The sequence below is a fragment of the Pleurodeles waltl genome, chromosome 2_2 (genome assembly GCF_031143425.1).
Source record: "Pleurodeles waltl isolate 20211129_DDA chromosome 2_2, aPleWal1.hap1.20221129, whole genome shotgun sequence".
In the NCBI taxonomy this organism is placed as follows: Eukaryota; Metazoa; Chordata; class Amphibia; order Caudata; family Salamandridae; genus Pleurodeles; species Pleurodeles waltl.
The window spans coordinates 499,385,352-499,413,028 of NC_090439.1; the positions used below are offsets into that span (position 1 = coordinate 499,385,352).

General features: G+C 45.8%; 1 protein-coding gene across 1 annotated transcript in view; it reads right to left on the reverse strand.

Annotated features, from left to right (window-relative positions):
• Positions 1 to 27,677, reverse strand: part of ROCK1 (Rho associated coiled-coil containing protein kinase 1) — a 1,374,854-nt gene that overhangs the window by 416,478 nt on the left and 930,699 nt on the right. The window contains exons 19-20 of the mRNA XM_069219991.1: positions 18,665 to 18,825; positions 1,959 to 2,143 (exon numbers count right to left, since the gene is read on the reverse strand). Coding sequence (XP_069076092.1) covers positions 1,959 to 2,143; positions 18,665 to 18,825 — 346 coding nt within the window. The remainder of the gene's footprint in view (positions 1 to 1,958; positions 2,144 to 18,664; positions 18,826 to 27,677) is intronic.

The window sequence follows — 27,677 nt, forward strand, 5'->3', positions numbered from 1 at the left end:
GTGTGTTCTCATTTATTGCCTGTGTGTGTACAACAAATGCTTAACACCAACCTCTGATAAGCCTAACTTCTTGACCACACTACCACAAATAGAGCATTAGTATTATCTATTATTGCCTCTGTCAAGCCTCTTGGGGAACCCCTGAACTCTGTGCACGCTATCTCTCACTTTGAGATAGTATATACAGAGCCAGCTTCCTACACCTCCCATCTGTTACAGCTTGGGAAAGGATAGGCCGGACCTCCTCCGGAACTCTAGGCAGCACTTGCGCCAAGTACAATGCATCATCACTATAATATGGTGGAGTAAACTGACACCCTCCTCATTACCACATTAGAGTCCCGGAGGACCATTTGTGTTTTTTGTTTTTATTTTTAACAAGGTCCGTGTCAGAGCGTTAGAGAGAATGATGCCTCTGCTGATAGTTGCAATGAAGCAGATGCACCAGTTTGGAGTCAGGCTGCATTATGATCAGTTGCCCTTTCGCAATCCTATATCACATCAGTGGCACGTCTCAGCATGATGGTGGTTCAGGAACCGGCATGGTCATTAGCACTGGAGCATCCATCAACGCCAGTGAAGCCAATACCAGAGCTAGTGCTACAGGAACAGGCATGGATCTTTGGGCTGGCTTGGAAGTATGTATCGGAGTCCATACAGGCCATGTAACTGGCCCCAAGAGGAAAACATGGCATTGGGGGAAGGACAGAACAGGTACTATTGGCTGTAATCAGGCTCAAGGCCCTTGTGGCTCTACAGAGCCCGACAAGCACACAGTGTGGGCCGGAACTGCATCAAAGACATGTTGCAGGCTACTATCTGCTGCAGGGTTGATGATGGCATGGCAAATTAGGGGCACACGGGAACGAGCCAAGCAACTGTTTCAAAAGTGGAAACTTCATGGAAGTGCTATATTTCTGTAGACATCTTTTACGCCTTCTGTTTGTTAAAGTGGCAGGATGGGACTGAGCCCTGCTTCTGCTTTTTATGTTTTTGGACTTTATGCTTTAATTCAGTTACATCTGTGTCAGAACAAAGCTTCAGCAGAGCTGCAAGCCGCCGCCCACTGATTCATGGGAACCCCCCCATTGAAATTCTCTTAACCCATTCTGGTGCCTGGAAATACTCCAAGGACAAGGAATCTGCAGTTAGAAGTATTAATCATGGTGCATGGTTTATTCTAAATATTAGAATCTTAAGGAAATCCCATCCAAGAGACATGGACAAAATGAACAACCTGCTTACCTTAGTAAAACTCTATGTGATGGACACTCCATTTACACACTGATTTCTCACCTTTACTATATCCCCCGGTGCTAGACTGGATCAGGAAAATTCTCCACCTATTCTCCTGCATGGCAGCAAGCATCACCACAGTGACACCGTACCGCCCAGGAAGTGACTGGGCAGAGCCTCATAGAAGCACCACTCATTCACGTACAATTTCAGATCCCTTCTTTCCGCACCTTTAACACAACATGACACAAATCGGGACCTCTGCTCCAAAACATTTTGCAGTGTGACCAATCATTAAAAGGATTCAAACCTTGCAGAAACTGCAAGATGCAGATGTCGGTCACTGAACCATAAGAGAGGTGTCTCTTGTGCTTAGGCTATGGGCATCACTGTAATCTGCAGTTATAAGTATACATTAGAGTAAAAGCTACTCATACCACTATAGTGAGTAAAAAAAGAAAAAACACTTATAAAGATATATTTGTACTGTAAAAAAAAAAAACACTGTGCGAAATTGCTATATGATTGCTGCTGAGAAAAATATGATTACTCTATTACTGTATCCATTTATTAAATACTAGGGACGGTGTGGCAATCTGCAGACTGTGGTACTGATTTAGTTGCTATTAATGGAAGGCTATACATGGCAATATTGATAATTAGACGATTTCAAGTTCAAATCAAACTTTGCAGCAGAATTAATGATGAATGATCATACGTACTTGGTCATTTGAGCCAGCTCAAATTCCAACAATCTTTTTGCTTCCAGCAATGTGTTTATCTCCTGCTTTTGCTGCTTTTCAGTACCCTTTAAGTTATCTATTTCAAAAGCTTGCACTTTTAGCTCATTTTGTATCGATACCCTCTTGTTCGTTTCCTGATCCAGCTGGTGAGTTAAATGTTTGAACTAGTTCAAAAAGAGACATTTAAAGCATTATTTGAAGAAATAAAGTTCAAACAGATGGCATTTACACTACATAAAAGGGATTAAAATTAAACTTCGTACTCATTTGTTTGGAAGGTGCACACTACAATTGCTCATATGCAGCAGCAGAAGGTATAGCATTCCAATTAACGTCTAACAAAACTGGCAGACAAATATTTACTACAGAGCAAACGAAAAACCGAGAAACAAAGGTGTATGCGAATCAGAATGGAATTAGAAAATAAACCACTCAACAAGCCAAGTCTTCAGTATTTGCAAACACTTCCTTAACAAGATTCATAACAACAGTAATGGCAAGCATTGCAAAGTTACGCAACAGTACTTTTCCTTGGCACAATTTAAATAGGATTAGTGATTTCAAATGTCTATTGGGATTATTCGTCACAATCTTGTATTTTACAGGAAGCCAGTGCATACTTTGAAGAAATCCAGATACATTTAGCTGTTTCATATATAAGACCTTCAGATTATTCAACACTTTTTGGAATTTAGCTCTTGGTACTAGAGAAAGGCCACACAGAATATGTTACTTACCCTCTGTAAGGTTCAATTCTTTGCAACAGACTGGATTGCTTCTGCAGAATGTTTTATATGAGCTTTTTTGCCAGATGCCAGACTAGCTCCAACACTTCGGGTAATGGGTGCTAGGTGGCCAATGTCTAATACCATAGGTAGATAAAATAATCCCATAAAGAGGGAAAGAAAGGAATTAGATAAGGTAACAAGCCTCATATCCTCCTTTATCACCTAAATACAAAACCAAAGGTGTGTAGACCTTTTCGTTATGGACCTTACTATAGTCCGAAATATTATGGAGCTTCAAGCCAATACATCAGTTTCTTCAATTTCACACAAGCAGTATCTAATGAGTATGTATTTGTTTATTTATTAACCAATGCATTTAGGTTTTATTTATTTATACTTTTAGGCACAATAAACTTCCAATATGTGCAAGTATTACTAATGTTTCGGTTTCACTTACCTTGAGTGAACAAGTGACTGGGTGTTAATCTAGCAAAGAATAATGTTTTACCCTGAAGAAGGGCACTAACCTTTAACAGCTGTAGGAAAGGCAGAAACATGTGGACAAGTTACCGGATGTCCAGAGTCGATTTATCTTTAGTGATGACTTGATCATAGTTTTAATCTTATCCACATTGCCATTATTAAAATTATTTTGATATCGCCTCAAGATAATTTTAGGTATCTAAAATGGATCACTGGTATTGTTCACTGTGACACTATCAAGAGCTTCCTCAAATGAGAGGGTGAGCCTATCTTCGTAGTACCACCTAGCCAAGCTGTGGAAAGGTCACCAATTATGAACCATGCTAAAATAGTTTGGGTGAGGTTTTCTTGTCTGGAATCTTTGGATAGTCTGGGACAACAGTGAGATCCTGAACGAACAGGTGTCCACACCTTTGTTATTATTTAATGCCAGAGGTGGATCTGTATAGCTCCACAGAAGTGAAATAGCATGTTCATAAAAGGTGCTAAGGGAGTGATGGCATACGTTTGTCCCATTTATCATCAGCCTCAGAGTCTAGGGATGCAAAGGAAGACAACTGTACGAAATAAAAACAATGATCTACAACAGCCTCTAGCACACAGACACCTTTGTTTAACAGTTGGGCTCTATAACTGGAAATAATAATAAAGCGGGAGAGTAACAAGGAAACAGAACTATCTATTTAGAGGTTGTTCATTTTGTCACTACTATACTTAACTAGGGGGCCTTGGGTAGGTTCCCATTGACCCTGTAGTCTGAGTTTATTTAAATATAGGGATGCAGGGCTCTATGAGATCTAATCCATGTGGTCTCTCCTTTCTTAAGGGTTGAGATACAAAAAGTTGGAGAACTGACTTTGGCCCAAGTAGACCTTTAAAAACTGCTTAAATAGAAATAAGGATTTTACATGTAATTTCATCTTATGTTTAGAAACAGACTAAATGCATTAGACAAACAAATGCTGCACTCTAATCCTCTCAAGGCTGAGGCTACAGTCACGTAAGAAGGCATTTTCTATTTAACATTTTGAAGAGCATGAATGGATTAGCTCATAAGGTGGGCCTTCTGGGGGAGGAGGTGGAAACCGAAGGTACAAAGGCAGAGAGGTACTAAGATGTTTGCCATTCTTGCATGTTCCAGCACAACTGCTTTAGGGAGGGTCATGTTTTGACAATGGTGGATTTCAGATGCACAAATGGTTGTCCACCCAGAGACTCAATCCCCAGGTTGGGTTGCGCTTGACCCAAATCTTTCTGACCTGCATCCCCCAATGCCTCTCAAACTGCAATGAAAAAATAAAGATGGCACTGACCCCTCAATGGAGGGATGTGCTAAAGCAGTAGTTGAGTGAAGAGAAAGGACATAACCCAAAAATGTGCCAGCATACTGAGGTCCTCGACCCTGCCAAAGCACCAAAGACGTCTGGGTGAAGTTATCCACTGCACAGAACAGAAGTGCTCTGAAAGTCATTATGGTTTGAATCCCCTGATAAATGACAAGAATCTAAGCCCTTAGGGAAAGCATGAGTAGTTGTGACTGAACAAATGATGCACTGCCTAAGGACTGTAAAGCTCAGTGTTCTATGGATAACAGTACTTATGTACAGTGACATCTCTGAAAGAAAATAAAAGTGAGACTAAAAGAAGATTATTCTTTGTACTGAGACCTTTGACCATCAAAAAGCACACATAGTAAAGCTTTTGGAAGCAAACAATTCCCTCATATGGGGGGTTGAGGGGCTTATGTAACTAAGTTTATGTTGAAAGACCTACAGCAGTCCAATTAAAGTAATGAGACCAAAATGTTCTCCCTGGAGAGTCATGGAAAAAAAAATTAAAGTACAAGCGGTAAAAAATCAGAATGGAATGGAAATTAGAAAAGCAAGCAGCCACCCTTGCTTGGAAGGAAAACAAATTAAAACCTATTGCAAAGAGGACTTTAAGCAGTGTGCAATAACTTTGTATCTATTTGGAATTGATCACAGAATGCTTGGAAACCATGGAGAGAGTCTCCCCACTAAAAATACAGGCTGCCGTCTCTGTTCACCAAGATGAAGATGTAAAAACATAAAAGCTCCTTAGAAAATTATTTCTTCAGTGTAGAATCTCAAAACAGTGAAGTATGGACAGTAAATCTGGAGTTCTATCTACAGCTTTGACTGTTTTTGCGTGGGATGATGATGGGATACCTGTATTTACAAGGACATTTGATTCTATGGTGAACATGCATATCGTTTCTCTTGCTGCTCCAATAAAGAACTCAATATAAAAAGTTGGTCCATGAGGAGTATAAAAGGACTTGTTACTCACCTTCAGTAATGTCTTATCTGGTAGAGACACCCTTACCATAGAAATTTCCCAGACGTAAGTCTGGTTCTGGCGATTTTTTTTCGAGCAGCATCCGTGCGTGCTGTTAGGTTGAGTCTGTTGTCAGTGTCGTCTGCGCCGTAAATGATGCTGCAGGTCCTATGTAGGCACCACCCCGGCACACTGATCTCAGTTTCTTTTCACGACTTTCCACGATAGAAGAGCAGAGCCATGAATAACATTGACCACTGGTGTGTCAAAACTAAGGCTCTGAAAGAGGTGTCCTTGTCCCTAGAAATCAGATAGCAGCGGGAGGACTGGTAAGGAGTCAGCAACTAGATACTGTCTCTACCAGATAAGGCATTACCAAAGGTAAGTAACTTGTCCCCCTGATAGAGTCATCTAGTTGCAGATTGGTACTAGAGAAAGGCCACACAGAATATGTAACATACCCCTCTGTAAGGTTCAATTCTTTGCAACAGACTGGATTGCTTCTGCAGATTTTTTTATATGAGCTTTTTTGCCAGATGCCAGACTGGCTCCAACACTTCGGGTAATGGGTGCTAGGTGGCCAATGTCTAATACTATAGGTAGATAAAATAATCCCATAAAGAGGGAAAGAAAGGAATTAGATAAGGTAACAAGCCTCATATCCTCCTTTATCACCTAAATACAAAACCAAAGGTGTGTAGACCTTTTCGTTATGGACCTTACTATAGTCCGAAATATTATGGAGCTTCAAGCCAATACATCAGTTTCTTCAATTTCACACAAGCAGTATCTAATGAGTATGTATTTGTTTATTTATTAACCAATGCATTTAGGTTTTATTTATTTATACTTTTAGGCACAATAAACTTCCAATATGTGCAAGTATTACTAATGTTTCGGTTTCACTTACCTTGAGTGAACAAGTGACTGGGTGTTAATCTAGCAAAGAATAATGTTTTACCCTGAAGAAGGGCACTAACCTTTAACAGCTGTAGGAAAGGCAGAAACATGTGGACAAGTTACCGGATGTCCAGAGTCCATTTATCTTTAGTGATGACTTGATCATAGTTTTAATCTTATCCACATTGCCATTAATAAAATTATTTTGATATCGCCTCAAGATAATTTTAGGTATCTAAAATGGATCACTGGTATTGTTCACTGTGACACTATCAAGAGCTTCCTCAAATGAGCCTATCTTCGTAGTACCACCTAGCCAAGATGTGGAAAGGTCACCAATTATGAACCATGCCAAAATAGTTTGGGTGAGGTTTTCTTGTCTGGAATCTTTGGATAGTCTGGGACAACAGTGAGATCCTGAACGAACAGGTGTCCACACCTTTGTTATTATTTAATGCCAGAGGTGGATCTGTATAGCTCCACAGAAGTGAAATAGCATGTTCATAAAAGGTGCTAAGGGAGTGATGGCATACGTTTGTCTAGATACTGTCTCTACCAGATAAGGCATTACCAAAGGTAAGTAACTTGTCCCCCTGATAGAGTCATCTAGTTGCAGATTCCTTACCTTGAAATAGATACCCAATCAATACCATTCTCAGAGGTGGGTCTGCAAACCAAGACAAAACAAGAAAGCCCTGCAGGACCGAAAGGGCAAAGTGCCTGCCCCTACGGACCTGACTGTCCAGGCATGTTGTCACCTCACAAATGTCAAGGACTGGAACTCCGCATGCTAATGCAATGGTTGCAGCTTTAGTTCTGGTAGAATGAGCACACAAACCCTCAGGGGGTTGCTTCTTAGCTAGTGCACAGCACATTTTAATGCCGAGTATGACCCATATGGAGATGGTTTTCTTCTGCACTGCCCCACCTTTCTTTGCAACCAAATAACCAACAGAGTTCATCATCCACTGGGAACCCTTTGGTACGATAAAGTAGACCACCAACACTCTTTTTGGGTCCAGGTGGTGGAGTCGTTCCTCTTTCTTAAAATGATGACGGTTGCATAAAAACTAGGCACAGTGATGGTTTGGCCTACATGGCAGGGTGTAACGACTTTTGGCAAAATAAGGCCCAGGTGTAAAGCTCCACTTTGTCAGGATACGTGGAAAGGTAGAGTGGCCATCGTGGAGTGGCTCAAATGGAGCACATGTCAGGAATGCCAAAATTAATTTCAAATCCCATAGGGGCATAATGGATGGAGATGAAAGAAACATGAGTAAGGCCTTTAAGGAACCTATTTACAATAGGAGACCTTAAACAACGAATGTGGATCAGGCAACTGCAAAAAAGCAGAACTGGCAGACAGATAATCTTTGAGAGTGCCCATAGCAGAGCTCTACTAGGCCAGAGAAAGGATAAATAATAGGACCTCAGATAGATGGGCAGAAAGGGCATCAACAGACTTGCCTGTGCACCACGCTACGATTATTTTCCGACAGGCATAAACCATTTTGGTGGAGGGATGCCTGGCTGCCAAAATTACGTTACAGACTTTGAACAGAAAGTCAAAAGCTGTCAACTATAACCGCTCAATTTCCACGCAATGAGGCAGAGACTGAACAAGTTCGGATGAAGGACACCCCTTTGCTGTTGCGACAGAAGAGCCTCCAGAAGGGGCAGTCTGATCGGAGGATAGAAGGCCATGATCAGTAGCTTGGGATACCAGACTCTCCGTGCCCAGTCCAGAGCCACAGGGATTAATTGGGCCCATTCATTCTTAATTTGAGAACGTTAGGCAGAAGTGTCATGGGGGAAAAGGCATACAGGAGGCCTGGGTCTAACTTAAGAAAAGTGTCTCCAAGTGACAGCCGCCTTGGAAACTCCAATGCTCAATACTGCAGACACTGTAAGTTCTTTGTGGAGGCAAAAAGAACTAACCAACGCTTTTCCCCACCACTGAAAGCGACCTTGCTCTACCTCCGGATGCAGACGCTAGTTGTGATCGACTAAGCATTATAGGCCGAGTTCATCTGCCCAGGCATTCAGAGAACACACCAGATGTTAAACCACCAGGGAAATGCACTGTTGTTTCAGCCACATCCAGAGACGCAGAGCCTCCTGGCAAAGGGTCCATGACCCCACCCACCCCGCTTGTTGCAGTACCACATGGCAGTGGTGTTGTCCGTGAACACCTTTACCTTGAGAGAGGGAAGAGTATGCTTTCAGTGATAGTCTGTTCACATGAAGCTCCAGAGTCTGGACTCTGCCAGGGACCAGATACCTCTGATCTCTGCCTCTCCCAGATGGCTGCTCCATCCCAGGAGTGACACACTGGTCACTACTGTCAGATCCGGTTGGGGAAAGGCTCTGCCTCTGACCTAACTGCAGTTCGTCACCCATCCCTGCAGATCTCGTGCAGTTCTCTCCAAGATCTGCACCATGTTGGTGAGATTTCCCTTTTGTTGTGACCACTGGAACTTCTGGTCCACTGCAGAGCCCACAAATGCCATCTGGCACGTGTCACCCACATGATGCAGGGAGCCATGAGGCCCAGCAGCCTCAAAGTAATTCTCAATGAAATCCACGATAGAGGCTGAAACATCAGTATCCTAGCCTGGTTATCCTGGACTCGCTGTTCAGGAGGAAAAGCCTGAAACAAGACTGCTCAGAACACCTCTGAAGATGGGGAATGTCTGAGAGGGAGTCAGGTGTGACTTTGGCACGTTAATAGCGTACCACAGCGAATGCAGGGGGTCTGCAGTAGCCTGGAGGTGGAAGACAACAGCCATGGGCGAGCCCGCCTTCAAGATCCAGTAATGAGATAGGGGAGGACTGAAACCACTGATCTGAGCAGATTAGCTAGGACCACCGCCATCACCTTGGTGAACACCTGAGGGGCGCTGGTAAGGCCAAAGGGGAGCACAGTGAACTGAAAATGCTTGTGGCCACCATGAACCGCAAGTAACGTCTGTGGCCAGGCAGGACGGGAACATGGAGATAGGCGTCCTTCAAGTTCAACACTACCATCCAGTCTCCGGGGTCTAGGGCAGAAGAACCTGTGAGGTTGAGTGAGCATTTTAAACTTCTCTTTCTTGAGGAAGAGACTGAGGGACCGGAGGTTTAGGATATGGCAGAGGCTCTTGTCCTTCTTGGGTACCAAAAAGTAGCAGGAATAGCAACCACGATCTACTTCTGGCACAAGAACTCTCTCAGTCGCTCCGTTGGCCAAGACAGCCAAAACTTACTCTTGTAGAAGTACCAAATGATCCTCTCTCATCCAATCTTAGGATGACGGCATGGATGGAGGGTTGGTCTCAAAAGGGAGGGAGTAGCCCCTTAGTACTATCTGCAAAACCAATCTGACGCAATGGATTGCCAGCCTTCGACTGGTCCCTGGTGGAGAATCGTCAGGGGGAGCAGACCAATGACTTCCTGATCCACAACGGCGGTGGATCCTATGTCCTGGGCCACACAGAGGCAGAGCAGCATGCGCAGCACAGTGGCTGGATAGGAAAGGACATGGCTGTGCTCCCCTTCCGTAGCCACAAAAGAGGCTAAAAGCAGACTGAGGGTGACAAGGAGCTGCCGCAAGGCCCAAGGACCTGGACATAGCATGAGAATCCCTGAAGCACTAGAGCGCAGAGTCTGTATTTTTTCTCCAAAGAAACAAGGACATCAAAGGGCATGTCCATAAGATTGCCTTGGACATCCCCTGAAAAGCCAGATGCCATCAACCAGGCGTGGTGCCTCAGGGCCACTTTTGATGCAACCACCCTGCCCAGTGAGTCGAGTGTGTCCAGTCCACATTTAATCATGAACTTTGCAGCGTCTCTCCCATCAGCAACTGCTTGGGTAAGTACAGCCTGGGCATCCTCCGGAACCTGTGGTAGCACTAGTGCAACCGTATCTCATAGTGTATGGGAATAATGGCTCTAAAGGCATGCAGTGTTCAGGTATCGCAATGCCAGGCTAGCAGAAGAAAACATCTTCTTCCCAAGTGTGTCCACACTGCTGGATTCCCTTTCTTGGGGGGGGGGGGGAGTGGAAGAGAGTTCATCGGGGAAGTAAGGTCGCCCAGAGCTGGGCAAGGGTGGCGGGCAATTGTCCTGTGCACAGGGATCCCTGTGCTGGGTTTTGACAAGGTACCCATCAGGACATCTGCAAGGGCTTCACTGAAGGGAAGCAGAGGTTCGGAGGATGACGCACCTTTGTCAGTAAGATTAGTCCTGACTACCACAGACGGCAACTCAAGGTGCAGGACCTCAGCTGCTCTTAGCACCACCATAGAATATGATGCTCCCTCCTCTGCAGCCTCGGTAGGAGGAGAAACCTTGCCAGTATCTGGGGAGATATCCAGTCCACTGGCTTCATACCAAAGTCTGTACACCAGTCCATAGGGTGTTGGAGCTGCTACTCCAAAGGGTCCAGCGACCCTTCTCATTCCGCACCGTAACCTAGCCCATACGAAAAAGGCTCAGGATCCAACAAATGAGGCAAGACTCCTGTTGCCACCAGAGTCGGCGACGCACCACGCCCATCCAGCTCTGTGTCAGAGTTGGCAATGAGAATGAGGACAGTGCACATCAGGACTAGTGGTGAGAAACGTCTAAGTGGTACAACAGGTGCTTTTCTGGATTTAGGCATGAATCCATGGGTGCCCCTCGGAGCCGGGGCCGAAGCTGCCGGTGCAGAACCCACAGGGGCCCCTTCCCACTCAGCAGGGCCTCAAGGCTTGCCAGCAGTGTCGGACTGTCCAAAAATGAAGTGCATGGCCTCGTAAAGCTACTTTAGTTGGCCAGGGGGTTGCTCTGGCTCCCGGAAACTTAGGGAGGCATGTATTCGGCTCAGACGTGAGCTCCGCAGAGAGAGTCCTAGAACAACAACGCTCCCAATCCCTTGTCCCATTGGCCGACTGACGAGGGGAAGTCGAAGGACGTTTTGAGTCCTTTGACCTCTTCTTATACCTCAACTTACCAGATCGTCCCAAGGACTTGGAGTGGGACAATGACGAGGGGAGACTCTGACTGATCACGAGCCCTTCCTCTCGATCAAGACCATGAGTTGCGTGGAGGTGAGCATGGAGCCACCATTAGCTTTAGGGACTGTTTCCAAAAAGACTTTGGATGCATGGCATAACACTCGGAGCATGACTTCAGGTTGTGGTCACGTTCCAGGCACCAAAGGCAGACAAGGTGCAGATCTGTCGTGGACATCGCCCGATGACAGGACCTGTAGGGCTTGAAACCGGTCTTCCACGACGCACCAGAAGTTAACAACTTGAAAAAGCTTTGCCAAAATTTAAAAAAGACCAGTCAAAAACCGACTGAGGGGTAGCTCTTTCTAGAGCAGCATCGGCAGGTGTGGAAAGAACGGATATCAGAGCACTGGGGTGGCATCTATACAGGACCCAAGATGTAATTTCCGGTGATGCAGAGCCAATCAATGCCACCTAACAACGTGCAGGACTACCACAAGAGAGAAATCTCTGGATCCAGACTGACACCTGGGGGAAATTCTAAGGTAAGGAATCTGCAAACTAGATGTCTCTATCAGATGAACAAGTTGCTTACCTTTGGTAACGCTTTATCAATAGAGACTATTCGCAAAATCCTTAATTTCAAATTTTCCCCAAGCCTCAGACTGGATTCGGAAATGTTTCACGAGCAGTACACCTGTGCACCAGTAGATAGTTTGTTTCTGAACAGCTTTTCTGTTCTTCTCTCAGACATATCCCACGACTAATTGGTAGCCCAGCCGTAACTCTTGTGTAGCCAAAATAGAACACCAACCCCTTTTTCGGTCCAGTTGATGAAGTCGCTCTTCTTCACTGGACGGTTTGGCTAAGCACAAAATATAGGTCAAGTAATGGATTGGCCTGCATGAAAAGGAGTAGCATTTCAGGCAAAAGGGAAGCTCTAGTGCACAGAACTAGGTGGCCTGGGTAGATGTTCAGGTATGGAGGCTTGCATGACAAAGTCTGAAGCTCGCTGACCCCCCAGGCAGATGTTATAGCCACCAGGAAGGCCATCTTGATGGTAAGGTGCCTGAAAGGGAAATTATGTAATGGTTCAAAGGGAGTGCACATCAGAAAAATTAGAAGATTATAATCACACTGGGGCACGATGAAGGGTGTAGGTGGAAACATGTTGCAACCTTATCAAGAATCTACTTACAACCGGGGATTTGAAGATGGATTGATGATCTGGCAAACACAGAAAGGCTGAAACGGAAGAAAGATGGACACTTAGGGTACCCACGGCAGAGCCCTACTGAGCAAGAGAAAGGATAAAGAGAAGGACATGTGAGAGGGAAGCAGAGAGCACACCATGCCACACACTTGCACTAAGGGCAGGTGTACCCAGTCTTAGGTAGAGGGATGCCTGGCTGCCAAGATAACACTGCAGACTGAGTGGAAGGTTAAAGCTGTCAACTGTCACCACTCAATCTCCACAAACAAAGGCAGAGTGCTGACAGGTTTGGTTGGATAACCCTCCACTGATGCTGCAACAGAATAATTCCCTAAAAGGGCAGCCTGAACAGAGGGTTGATGGCCATGCTCAACAGTCTGGGAGATCTAACTCTCCTAGCCCAGTCTGGCCACAAAGATGACTTGGGTCCAGTTGTTGTTCCTGATCTTCTTGAGAACTTGTGCAGGAGTGGTATAGCTGGAAAGGTGGTGCAGGTTGCCTGACCATAGCCGTGGAAACTCCAATGCGTAGAATCACTTACGTTGCACGTTCTCAGCAGTGCTAACAGATTTAACCAAGGCTTTCCCCACTGCTGAAAGAGACCTTGCACCACCTCCAGATGGAGACAGCATTTGTGATCTGCTAGGCATTTTCAGCTGGGTTTGTCTTGCCTGGCATTGAGAGAACTCACCAGGTGTTGAATCACCAGGAAAATGCTCTGACATTCCAGCCATATCCAGAGAGACAGGGCCTTTTGACAAAAGGTCCATGACTTCTCCCCACCCCGTCTGTTGCAATTCCACATGACGTTAATGTTTTATGCAAACCCCTACACTAGCCTTGCATTGAAGGAGGGTAGAGAGGCTTTCAATGCCAGCAGGATTGCCCAGAGATCATGTAGTTTGATGTTAAGTCTGTTCTCCACTGAACACTGAAGAGGTCTTTGATCTCCACTTTTTCTAGATGGCTGACACATCTGTCACTACTGTGAGAACTGGCTGGGGGAAGGGAGATGGGTTTGCCTTTGACTCACTCGTGCTTTGTTACCCACAACTGCAAGTCTTATGGAGTTCCCTCTGAGATCTGGACCCATGTCCGAGAGACTCCCCTGATGCTGCGCCCACTAGAACTTCAGGTCCCATTCCAGAGCCCACATATGCAATTGCGCATGTTTCCCAAACAGGATGGAAGAGGATATGAGGCCTAGCAGCCTCTGCCAGTCTCACCGAAATCACGGATAGTGGCTGATATATTGGTATCATAGCCTAAATACCCTGGACTCGCCATTCGGGAAGATAGGCCAAAAGTGGCACTGTGTCCATAACAGCTCAAATGAAAGGGAGCATCTGAGAGGGAGTCAGGTGGGACTTTAGCACGTTGACTCAGAACCTCAGCACGTGCAGGAGGTCTGCCATAGTCTGGAGGTGGAAGACGACAGCCTAGGGTTAGCATGCCTTCAACAGCCAGTCACTGAGATAGGGGAAGAACTCCACAGATGAGCTGTTACCTCCGAGGGGGCTGGTTAAGCCAAAAGGGAGCATGGCAAACAAAGTGCTTGTGGCTCACTGTGAACTGCAGGTAAAGCCCGAGGGCAGGCAGGACGGGAAGATGTAAGAATGTGCCCTGTAAGTCCATCACTACCATCTAGTCTCCCAGGTCAAGGGCAGACAGAACTTAAGTGAGCGAGAGCATTTTGAACTTCTCCTTTTTGAGGAAGAAATGAAGAGGCTGCAGGTCTATGATAGGACGTGGGCCTCTGTCCTTCTTGGGCACCAGAACGTAGCAGGAATAGAAATGATGACCTACTTTTGACGTCTGCACCATCTCTATGGCTCCCTTGGCCAATAGAGCGGTCACTTCCTGTTACAGTAAAGTGAGATGGCCCTCCGTCAGCCTGTCACAAGTGGGTGGAGGGGCAGTCATGAAGGGATGGGAGTAGCTCCTTTGGGCAATCTGAAGAACCCATTAGTCTGACTTAATAGCCCTCCAGTGGGACAGGTGATGGCATATCCTGTCTCCTACTGGGTGCCCATGACGGTAAGAAAGCAAACTTTGGAGGCTGAGACTGCCAAGGGTGGGGGACTGGCCTGATCTCTGGCTATCCGACCACACAGAGGCTGGGAAGCATGTGCACTGTGGTGGCTGGGTGGGGAAAGACACTGCTGGAAGCCCCTTCCATGGCCACGAAAGGCAGCTGGGGATGGTGCAGGGCCATGGAAAGGATCAAGGACCTGGTTGTAGATCTGCTGTCCTTGAAGCGCTCCAGTGCTCAGTCTGCCTGGCCTCCGAAAAGACAGAGGCCATCAAAGGGCAGGTCCATAAGAGAGGCTGGACAGCCCCTGAGAAGTCAGTTGTTCCCAGCTAGGCATGGCACCATAAGGCTACAGTCTATGAAATTGCTCTGCTTGGGAGTTGATAGTACCCAATCTACTTGTGATTGTGAACTGAGCAGCATCTCTACCATCAGCAACAGCACAGGAAAGAATGGCACGGGCCTTGCTCCGCACCTATGCAACCAAATCCCAGACAGCATGGGACTAATGGCCTAAAGGGCATGTGTTGTTCTCGGACCACAAAACCAACTTGGTGGAAGAAAACATTTATTTGCCTAAGGTGTCCAGCATCTTGGTCTCCTTATCGGGTGGAGCAGCAGGGAATGTGCCACAATTTACACAGGAAGTGGATACTTGGACGACCAAGCTCTCTGGTTTAGGGTGAGTGCAACCTGGGTTCCTCTGGTGTGGGGTGATGGCATCAGATAATTGTCCTGTTCACAACAGCCTCTGTGTTCGGCTTGGAACAGGTCCCAAGCAGGATTATTTTAAGGGATTCATCAAAACTGAAAAGTAATTTGGATGTGGGGGTGGGGGAGGTCACTTCCGGTGGAAGCACCTCTGTCAAGACAATGGACTTGACTGCCACTGAGGATAGCTGAAGGTCAAGGGCCTCAGCTGCCCTTCTCACCACCATAGCAAATGACCCTCCCTCCTCCTAGCCACAATGGGGGGAGAAAGGATGGCAGTATCAAGGGAGATCTCCGGTCCACTGGCCACCACTAAGTTTTCAAACCAGTCCGCATTTGGATTTAGGGGCTCATATTCCTCAGGTCCCAGTGACCCCTCCAATCCTACCAGGGTCTTAGCCCATAGGAATAGGGCTCAGGCTCCACTCTGGAAAGCACAGCTCCAAGCGGCACCGTAGTCAGCATTGGACGGCACAGGTCCGCTCTGTGTCAGATTTGGGATGAGAATGGGGATGGCTCTGCTGGGGGTTCTGGCTGCACCAAGAGCATTGGCACCAGCGATGGGGAAAGTCGAGGCGGTGTGACCAGTGCCAATCCATATCCATCTGTGATCCGAGAAGCAGATTGTTTCAAAGGGAAGACCCGCCTGAGGGGAATCAATAGGGGCCCCTTCGAACCAGCGAGCGCTAAGGCCCGCTGGTTCGAGACAGGCAACCCGAATATGAGGTGCATGGCTTTATAGAACTCACAGAGTGGGGGGTTTGCTCTGACTTCTGGAAACTTGGGGAGGCGCAGAGCTGCCGGCCGAGGAGCAACCTCAACCGCTGAGCCCAGCCTTGAAGGACAACGCCCAAGCAGCAAGGAGCTTGAGGGGCCGCTCCCTCAAGGCCTTGGGGTGCATGCTACGGAATTCAGTGCAGATCTTCATATTCTGGTTGTGCTTCAAGGGCCAGAGGCAAACAAGATGCGGGTCCGTCGCCTACATCTCACAATGACAGGTGCCACAGGGCTTGAAGCTGTCCTGCCTCACTGGCATCCTTCCACACCAAAAGATTCTCAAAAATGACTGACAAAATAAAAAATTAAAAAAGTCAGTCAAAAATTGACTGGGGGAGCTCTCCTAGTGGCTTGGAAAGAAAAGAGCTGACATAATTGCGCTGCAGTAGCACCTATATCGGCACCGCTAATGTTACTTCCTGGGCAGAGGATGTCATGTGGAGCTGAACAATGCCACCTACTGGTGGGCAGTGGGTATTGCTCACCAAAAATATCCAGATCCAGTCAGAAGCTGGGTAGAATTCTAAAGAAGGGAATCTGTGACTATTAGTCTCTATCAGATATAGAGGTCCTTCTGAGGAATCCCTGAAACACATTGAAGAATACATGTTCTGGCACCTTAGGGAACCTACTGTCTTACTATCTCAACAGTGAACTTTGTTCAGAAGAACAAATGCAAGCTGCATTCACTGTTAAGAAATTCTACTACTTTTTCATTTGTTTAGCCTATTCTTCAGGAGACTGCATATTGTACAACTGTACTTCCACAGCTGTCAGTGGATCCTATTAATTGTTGCTGCATTAAGATGCAAACATCCCCTTCTACATGAATAACCTGCCCTTTTCAAAAGGACATCTAGCACACATGAGGAGGCAATCTGAAGATCAGAAGGGCTAAGTCAGGAAGGCTGATAGACAAGCTCAGAGTGTTAGGGTCCAGGGCAGTGTGCAGCTGACATGTGAGACCCAATCTAGACAACCAAAACAAACAGAGCACTGTGATGTAGTATTTTCTTCATAATGCATCTGCAATAATAGGCAGGACGCACTTACTAGTGGCAGTCGAGCAATCTAATGACAGAGTGTTTCTCATTGAAATCAGTGATGGAAGATTCAGGGAACAGAGCTTGTGTTATATTGTGTTTGCATTTATAGATAAAACACCCACTTCCTCAAAACCCCCTGGAATCTAAGATGAGGCGTGCTTGCTCCAGAAGCAATTCAACTAATATCTCAAAGAGGTTAGCTTGCTGAAGCAATCCAGTGACGTATTCTGCGTTTCACAGACCAATTCTTCTCACAATGGACATAACATGTCCATACAGGGTTGTGGAACCAACACCTTTTCTCACTGAGGCAGAATAGAGCAGTTGAATAGTCCCGCGACTTAAACCCAGGCTTCAATGTTCACAAAGGAGAAACAAGAATAGTTAGAAGCAGATAGTACTTAGTTTTAAAAGTCAAATGTGAAGCAGTTTCTCTTATAAATACAACAAAGAAATGATTTTTAAGCCATTAAGGACAGCAACCTAGCCTTGCAGTGATGTCAAGTATTCATTGCTGACTTAGGCTAAGGGGGGGGAATATATTGAGCTGAGGGGAAGCTGATGACAGCTGGAAACAGACCTGAAGGAAGCGGAATCAGGCCTTTCAGGAGCCACAGAACTAAACCCACTGATGTCAGTGTCCACTGCAACTATGCATCTGTAGCCTCACATAGTGCTCCAGTGATATACATGAAGCTATCAGGCAGTGGAGGTGCATAAAAGACCTTGTGGTTTGCTTTAGATGTCCCAGAAAGAAAACACCCTCAACTTAATGCCATAGGGAAATACCACTGAACACAAGTATCCAGTATTGCATGCTCCTCTACTCTGTTTTATGGCACGCATACAGTTACATTTCCCTAGCCACAGTTGAAAAAAATGTTTTTGGAGACCAGCAGATTTATCAACTAACTCAATTACATGATTAGGGGCCGAAATTAGTTTCTGAGTGATGAAAATCTGCAACATGGTCTTCTTGAAGACCTGTACCTGTAGGGGCATCACCAAGGATTTGTCCAAGATGAGGTGGATTCTTTGGGAGTGAATACCGGATCTGGGTCCAGAGGCAAGAAAAGAAAGGAACTGACATAAGCATCTCAGGATTCTGCTTATGTGCGGCATCAAAGTCACTTATGGGACAGGGGAAAGCCGACGTGGATCTGCAAGACATACAGGAAAAAAGCTGAGAAAAGTCTCTGGAGCCAGTCAGGCACCTGGGGGGAATTCTTAAGTCTAATCTGTGTCTTCATTTAGAGGTATCCCATAAGAAGGAAACACAAAGTTGGGGCTCAAATGTGGTCCTACAGAAAGTCACTCAAAGTGCAAATTTTTGGTTCATGATTTAGTATGTGGAGGGCAAACCTCAACAGGCCCCACTAAGCTTCACAAGTCTATGGTCACCAAGGTAATTTAAAGGAATGCTTTCGGCTGGTGTACTTAAGTATGAAAATGATGGGCTGGTGAATGATACACCAGTATTTACCACCCTCAATCAACTAAATGCAAAGTATGTTATTCTTACATCATCTTCTAGTCTTTCTTTCTGTTGAACAAGATGCTCCATCTTCTGACGAGACTGCTTGAGGTCCAGTTCCAACATTGAACATTGTTTTTCAATCTCTACTCTGCGACTTTCAGCCTTTTCCTTCGCTGCCCTTTCCATCTTCACTTTCCGCTCCATTTCTAAACAAACAAAAGATAATGTAATGTTGTATTTAGCTAAATGTACTGAAATTCATTTTGGGGTAATTTCTAAAGAAAAGAGAAACAAATCATATAAACGTATCACTACATTTGAGGTCTGTTATGCATAAAGAATACCACCAACAAGCACCTACATACCAAGAAATTCAGGAAAACGGTGTTAAGGATTAACCTCAGCCAAAATAAGTCATGTTCCTTCTTTCTTGCAGCTAATTCCATTCTCATTGCCTTGACATGGAAGCACAAGTCACTCACCTTAGGTAAAGCCTTATCTGGTAGAGACTCTATCCAGCTGCATATTCCTAACCTTGAAATATTCAAGTGTACGAGTAGATCCAGAAATCTTCTGATTACCAGTACTCCTGTGTGCCAGCAGGTGGTGTCTTTCAGCTCTGTGTTGCGTCATTTGCACTGAAAATGACTTGGCAGTGCCTATATTGGTGTCACCCCAGTCCGCTGATGTCAGTTTCTTTTTCGCGACTTTCCATGGCAGAAGAGCCGAGCCATGAAGAATACTTACCACTTGTGCATTATGCTAGGGCCCTTAAAGGAGAAAGTGTCCCTTAACTAGAGGGGAGGAAGGAATCTGCGACTAGACAGAGTCTTTATTTGATAAAGCGTTACCGAAGTTAAGTAACTTGTTCAGCTAGGAGAGACTTTTAGCAACAGGTTCCTTATATTAAAATAGATAACAAAGCAATACCTCTCAGGAGTTGGGGCTGCAATACGTATTTGACTAAAAGCCCTATGGGACCAAATGGGTAACGTGATCATCAAGCTGGACTTGACTGTGCAGGAAAATCAATTTTGATGTCTGACAGCTATCCTGCACAGGAACTCAGCTAGCTAATGCCATAGTCGCAGCCTTGGCTCTAGTAGAACGAGTTTGCAGGCTTTCAGGAGGTTTTTTCTCGGGCAATGCGTAGCAGATCTTGATGCAGAGCACTATCCATCGTGAGATGCTAAGTTTCTGCACAGCCTTTCCTTTCTTTGCACCGGCTTAAGTGGATGGCACACACTTCAGTCCAATTAGGAATTTACTTCCTTGATTACAACAATACTGAAGTTTTTAACTCTCCGCTTCGATTGGTTGGTGTAGGAAGCATGCTCTCTATATGGTACACTAAAAAGAAGTACACCATGTAGACATTCCAGTGGATCTGCAGAGGCTAAAGAAGATAACCCTAATGCTCTCTTTCGTGGTAGTGGGGCTGATCAGAGGGTAGTGCTGAGCATTAATTAATTGTACTAACAGAGGCAATAAAGTGCAGAGTGGTTAGGGCAGCTGGGCTGGTGTGCAATGATGCTCCTCGCGGTTAGGGGCCAACAACTGGCAGGGGCAAAATCAGGACTGCTGGGCCATTCACAAAGTGGGTCTCAGTGGTGCCGATGTCCATCAGTCTGGCCAGGGAGCTGCAGGGTGGTGGACCACTCTCTCCTTGTTGGTGGCCTGCGGTCCGCAGGGAAGTAGCTCCTTTACGCCAAAAGAGACTGGTGGCAATTTTCGAGGAGTAGCAGGCTACCTGAGGCTTTGGTAGTTCTTCCAGCTTGCAGGACGATTCACCCTGTCGCAAATGTCGAGAGAGTTGTGAGCAGGCAGGGTTTCAAGCCATAAGTTCTCAACTGTTTTGCTATTTAAGTATATTCATCTCACTCGCCTCTATTTGAATGTGTGTGTTGTAGTTCCTTGGCTTTGGAATGTGACACAGTAGCTCTAATGGAATGCATTCCCTTGGTTACCATGGAGCTAATGAGTAGACATTTGAGAAGGAGAGCAGTTGGCAAGTGTGGTGGCTGAGGTGTATTTATTGCTACTTAAAATAAAGAGCATTGGAATCAACTGCCTGAGACCTCCTACTTCATTTAATTGGTGACGACTTGGAGGACAACCCTGCAGCTTATACGTAAACCTCAACTCACACTCCACTGTAAGGATCGCTACTTCAGCCTCAAGAGTGAAGATCTGGAAGCAACCGAGATTTCAACATTTTCATTGTGTTTATTATCAAATTTGCCTTCAACTTCAGGACCTACGTAGAGCATGCAGAGAGCAAAACTGTACCTGTGCGGATTAGAAGCTTTAAACAGGTTGTCACGATTCAAAGCTTATGGACTCAACAACAGCCTATTGTGATTATTAGCAACTTTGTTGTGAACTTTGGGACCTGTGCAAGGCACGCAGTGAAGCAGAATCATACGAGGGCACGTGAGACATCCAAATCTTCAGAGGCGTCATACCAAGCTGTAAACACGTCAAGACATAGCAGTGTGCAATAGCTGTTCTTAGCAACCAGAGCATAGAGATCCACATGCTTCGGTTGCCCATTAACAGTTTCTCTCTATTCGACGCATGTTGCATGTTTGTGATGAATTGCTCAGAGCTCTTATAACTTGTTACCGGAGGAGCCTGAAGAATACAGTAAGGAGTGGAGGGTATTTGTAAGCAAATGGTTACAGCGCATCAAGCTACTTACCCTTGGTGTCACTGCACCCCTTAGAGACCACTTCCTGTGGGGGGTGGGCATCACCCTGTCCGGAGTTCCTAAATTCCACCACACACAATGTGGTGGAATTACCTATGTTGTGTCCACTTCAGGCTGGTCACCCTAAGGGTGTTCCCATTCTGGAAATTTGCACGCCTCCTGCATAGCTAATTTTCCCACCTGTCCAGGTGCCAAATGGACCCTGGGGCAGAGGGGTTGGCATCTTCCTCTGAGGAAGGCCAGTTCAGCATACTAAAGGTGGTGGGCTTCTTTGAAGCTCCATGCGTTGGAATGCAGATCACCCCGTAGGGAGGAGAGTTCCACACCTCAGCCCGAAAAGGGCTTCTGTTTATGACATCCAGAGAGCAAAAGCTGTCACCATGGGAAGCCAAATTCTCATCAATTGGTGGCAGACTGGACAGAACTGGTGAGTGAGCTCACCAGCAGTTGATAGGTTTTCAGGGGGCACGCCTGAGGTGCCCTTCTGGGTGCATGTATTAATAAAGTCATCAATGGAGTCAGTGAGGGTTTATTAATATGAGATGTTTGATACCAAACATCCCTAGTTTCAGTAAAGCCATCATGTAACTTGGAAACTCGTACTGACCAGTGTCCAGCACATGTATTTAACATAGCTTCCCTGTTCACTTACTACGTCTAAGAATCAGAAAAGACATAGCAGGGGCATATCTGCACTTGCAGATTTGCCCACACATGTAATAAAATGCACCCTGCCTGAAGGCTGTAAGGCCTGCTGTAGGAGTTACTTACAAATACTGAATGCAGTGTTTAGGGGACATGGCACACAGACTGTGTGCATTGTTGTGTTTTCACTTTTGGGAAGCACCTTGTCACGTAGCCTGCAATGGCAGTCTGAATGAGTTTGGCGCTAGGTCCCTTAGAGTGGTACAAGTTATAATGCAGGTGTTAGGGGCCCTCTTCAGTACCCATTCCCTAGATACCAGGGGAACCATTTACTAGGGACTTGCAGTGATGCTAAAGGGCCTGGCCACTTGGGGATCAAGTGATCAAGGGTCTTGCTTTAGGGAAGGAACACTGGCACTGGGGACCAGGTTAGCAGGAACCAAGTGCACTTCAGTCAAAATTGCATCAAACAAATCAGGCAAAATGGTGTACCAGGAGGGAGATCGGGACTCTGCAACCGGAACCCAGCTTCCTACACCTATATATACAGTAGTGACTGGGTGTAATACATTTTGTATAATTACTCAAAGTATAACAGTCAATGTCAGCTGTTCAATGGTGTCATCCCAGAGTGGGATAAACAAAATTGCAATTGCTCTTAAGTAAACATAAATCTGAGATCTTTTCCCCCAAATTCATTGAGGCGAAAACTGGCAGTCCTCAACATTTTTAGCAAGCTCAACACTGAGGCTAAAATGGCACAGAGCCTTATGCACACATATGCAAAACCTTGGCACTTATGTTCCTGTCCAGAGGATAGGAACTAAGGCTGTGGTGAGGCTGCTGTAAATGACACTTAAATACTAGGTGTTGGAAAATGCCACTGTTGGCATGGTCACCCCCCACTTTTTGCCTAGTGGTGATGGCAGCTTTGAGTGGAAGTGTGCTGGGATCCTGCTAACCAGCGCCAAAACTGTACCTTTGTTTCTACAATTGGCACATCCCTGGCACACACTTAAGTTCCCTGTAAAAGGTACCCATGGTCCCAAGGGCACTGTGGCCATGGATGGTCCCTGGGGGCTGCAGCATGCATTATGCCACCACCAGGGACCCCTCACTCAGTACATGCACACTGCTTTGCAGCTTGTGTGTGCTAGTGGGGAGAAAAGACTAAGTCGACATGACACTTCCCTCAGAGTGCCACACCCACAAACCACTGCCTGTGGCATAGGAAACTCACCCTTCTAGCAGGCCTTACAGCCCTAAGCCAGGGTGCACTATACCATTGGGGAGGGCATACCTGCATGAGCATTATGCCCCTCCAGTGTCTAAGCCAATTATTAGCCATTGTAAATGCAGGGTAGCCATACTGAGTATAGTCTGGGAGTCTGTCATTACGAACTCCACAGCACCATTATGGCTACACTGAATACTGGGAAGTTTGGTAACTTCTCAGCACAATAAACCCACACAGATGCCAGTGTGGGATTTATTGAAAAATGCACACAGAGGGCATCTTAGAGATGCCCTCTGTATGTTAGCCCAACTGCTAGTGCAAGGCTGACCAGTCTATGCCAGCCTGCCACAACCAGATGAGTTTCTGACCACATGGGGTGTGTGCCTTTGTGCACTCTGGTCAGAATCAAAGCCTGACCTGGGGGGATGTGCTTCACACCTCCCCCTGCATGAACTGTAACACCTGGCGGTGAGCCTCAAAGGCTCAAGCCTGGTGTTACACTGCCCCTGGGCCCTCTAGCTAGTGGAGATGCAGCCCCCCTACCCACCTCAGATGAGCGTTCAGGGGACTGCCTGCATCACCGAGGACCAAGAAACACCAGTGGACACTGGACCTGTCCAAAAAGAAGATCAAGAAACCAACTTTAAAGGGACTCACCTCACTCCAGAAGCGCAAGTCCAACTACTCTGTACCCAACGCTGGTGGAGGAGAACATCTGTTTTGTGACTATCTCCATTTGTTTGGCTTTCCTGTCTGGTGGAGTTGTTGGGAAGGAACTTGGGTTCAAGCGGAGAATAGATGCCTGAATCACCAAGCTTTCTGGAGTAGGATGCTGCAGAAGGAAGCAGAAGCCAGCATCAGGCCTATCTCACCTCACCACTTGTCCACTAACTAAGGGGCAAATTCCTGGCTTGGCCCAAGTGCTCACCAGAATATCTGTACTAAAATGGGAGAAGAGGTTCTTGGCTGGATTACACTGGACTGAGGACCTCTGTTAGTACCTCTGTCTTAATCTCTCAAGTAGGCAAAGTAAGGTCTAGCAACTTGGCTGCTCTCCAAATTACTTTCACAAAAGAGGCAGACTCCTTAGTGGTATTAGGATTATTCTAGTATATGACCTTAATAACAAACATTCACAGGAGTAACTTTGGAACAAGAGCAGGTCTGCCCTCGACTTTGAAAGTGAGCACTTTTGGATTGCCGGAGTACAGCAAGTTTAGCTTTGAGGTTGTGGGTGACATTTTTGTTCATCTTAGAGCTGCACCGACAATGCTGAGTTGTGTACGGAGGTGAGGGCACCATAGACAGGCGGCATGTGTGTCTGAAACCCATATCTGCCGGTTACAGTCACAACACAGCTTAAAACCCGTAGTTCTGGGAACTGACATTATCTATCAATCTATAAATTTGGGGAGGGTAAATATTTGTAAGATGTGTCAGGATTCTGGAAGCTCTGGATCCGTGACAGCAGATGTGGAAAGAAAGGAACTGATGTCAGTGCACAGAGGTGGAGCACATACAGTGGCCCCAAAGTCATGTTAGGGGTGGGACAGACTCAACAGAGCTCCTTGACCCACCTGTCGACGGCACAGGAATTGCTAACAACATTTTTGAATGCAGTATAGCACCCGGGGAAATTCACAAGGTGATGAATTTGCAATTAGATATCACTATCAAAAAGTTACTCAAGGAAATAACTTTTCTACACTGTGCTCCCTTGTCCATGATCATGTCATTTGAGCGCAACTTAAAAAATGTCAGGATGTACTCTGCACATCAAGTACTCGTGAATGGTTTAATAGACGATAATGCTGACCCATTCATACAAAATAAAGGCTTATATAGAAGAAACAAGACAACTTGACCGGATAACAAAATTGTCACAGCAGAAAAAGCGCGATTCACTGATTTTAATAAATGCCATACAGTGCAGTGATATAATGTGAGGTGCTAAAGTGAAACAATACATAATACATAGTTTATGTGAAAGTTATAAGGGTGCTCACCCTTGCAAATGTTCACGTATTGATATGATCTACATTATGATACGGTAACATGTTTGTACCCCTTTTTCTATTGTTTACTTTGCTGACTTCCTAGGAACTGATCTCCCAGGTATCACCAACCATGGTTATCCATAACATTGCTACTAAATATTAGATATATTGCTTTGTAGTGTAAACCCCCTCCTCAACCCTCTTCTGTTTTTATTTCCAGTGCAGCATTTTTTCTTTCTGTGCTCAAATATTTCCTTTTCCTGATAATGATCTGCTGAATCATGAGAGGTCGAAACCTACCAACAGTGGATTTCTCTCATTAATTGAATTGTTAAAGAATAATTAGCAACTTTTATACCTTGGGAAACATTATCTGCATATGCTTTGAAATTACCATGTTCTTTTCACTGTTTTTTTCTTTTTCCTTGATCACAATATTGCACCACTCACACAACAGTTCGAACACTGTGTTCACCCAACACTTTGAGCACTCACATTTATGTATACCTCTAGGCTGTAATCAAGCATACAGTAAGTACAAACATATTTTTGAGTAGTCATGGTCATATTGGTTCTTATTAATTTGGTGCACATAGCAATAAATTGTTTTAAAGTATTGTACAACAAGTTACTTACCTTCGGTAATGCCTTATCTGGTTAAAACAATATCCAGTTGCAGATTCCTTTACTTAGAATTTCCCCAGGCATCAGTCTGGATCTGGAGATTTTTCTCGAGCAGTACTCAGGAGTACCATTAGGTGGCATCGATCAGCTATGTGTCCGTTGCTTGCACCAGAAATGATGTCAGGGATCCTATATAGGTGCCTCCCTGGCGCGCTGACATCAGCATCTTTTCACGGCTTTCCACACCAGAAGTTCAGAGCTATGAAGAACACTGACGGCGGCCCTGAAAGGGAGCTCCCGTCGCTAGAAATCAGTTCACCGAAAGGAGGAGGATGGGTGGGTCAGTAAGCAATCACCAATTAGATAGTGTTGCTACCAGAAAAGGCATTACTGCAGTTAAGTAACTTGTGCATCTGATATAGACATCTAGTTGCAGATTTCTTACCTTAAAATAGATACCCAAAGAAATACCATCCTTGGAGGTGGATCCGCGAACTAGGATCATACTAGAAAGCCCTGATGGACCAAACGAGCAAAGTGTCCGTCACTACGGACCTGACTGTCCAGGCAGTAGTGTTTGGCAAATGTGTGCAGTGATACCCACGTTGCCGCCTGACAGATGTTAAGGACCAGAACTCCACATGCTAAAGCAGTGAGCGCAGTACAATTAGCATGCAAACCCTCAGGAGACTGCTTCTTAGAAAGTGTGTAGCACATTTTAATGCAGAGTACAACCCATCTGGAGATGGTTCCCTTCTGCACTGCCCACCCTTTCTCCGTACCCACATAACGAACAAGAAGTTGATGATCCACCTGGAACTCTTTGGGGGCACAATAAAGAGGTTGGTCAGAGCCCAGAAGAGGAGTTGGTCCAGTGCTAGCCCTCTTCTGAGGAGTCTGTAGGTGCTGCCACTGCACTGAGTGTAGGTAGGCCCCAGGAGAAAGGGAAAGGAAAGAATTGTAGGAAGGGTGGGCAACTTTTAGCAAATGTTCCAGTAAGCCATGGTGTAGGGAAATGGCTCCCTGTTGCAGTTACCCCCTACTTTTTGTCTAATATTGATGCTGACTTGATTGAGAAGTGTGCTGGAACCCTGCTAACCAGGCCCCAACACCAGTGTTCTTTCACTAAAAATGTACCATTGTTTCCACAATTGGCACACCCCTGGCACACAGATCAGTCCCTTGTAAAAGGTACCAGTGGTACCAAGGGCCCTGAGACCAGGGAAGTTCCCTAAGGGGTGCAGCATGTGTTGTGCCACCCTAAGGGACCCCTCAACTACCACATGCACACTGCCATTGCAGATTGTGTGTGTTGGTGGGAGAAAAAGGCAAAGTAGACATGGCATCCCCCTCAGGGTGCCATAGACACAAAATACTGCCTGTGGCATAGGTAAGTCACTCCTCTAGCAGGCCTTACAGCCCTAACGCAGGGTGCACTATACCACAGGTGAGGGCATAGCTGCATGAGCAATATGCCCCTACAGTGCCTAAGTCTATTCTTAGACATTGTAAGTACAGTGTGGCCATATTACGTATATGGTCTGGGAGTGTGTCAAAACTAACTCCACAGCTCCATAATGGCTACACTGAATACTGTGAAGTTTGGTATCAAACTTCTCAGAATAATAAACCCACACTGATGCTAGTGCTGGATTTATTGAAAAATGCACACAGAGGGCATCTTAGAAGATGCCCCCTGTATTTTACCCAATCCTTCAGTGCAGGACTGACTGGTCTGTGCCAGCCTGCCACTGAGATGTGTTTCTGACCCCCTGGGGTGAGAGCCTTTGTGCTCCCTGAGGCCAGAAACAAACCCTGCACTGGGTGGAGTTGCTTAACACCTCC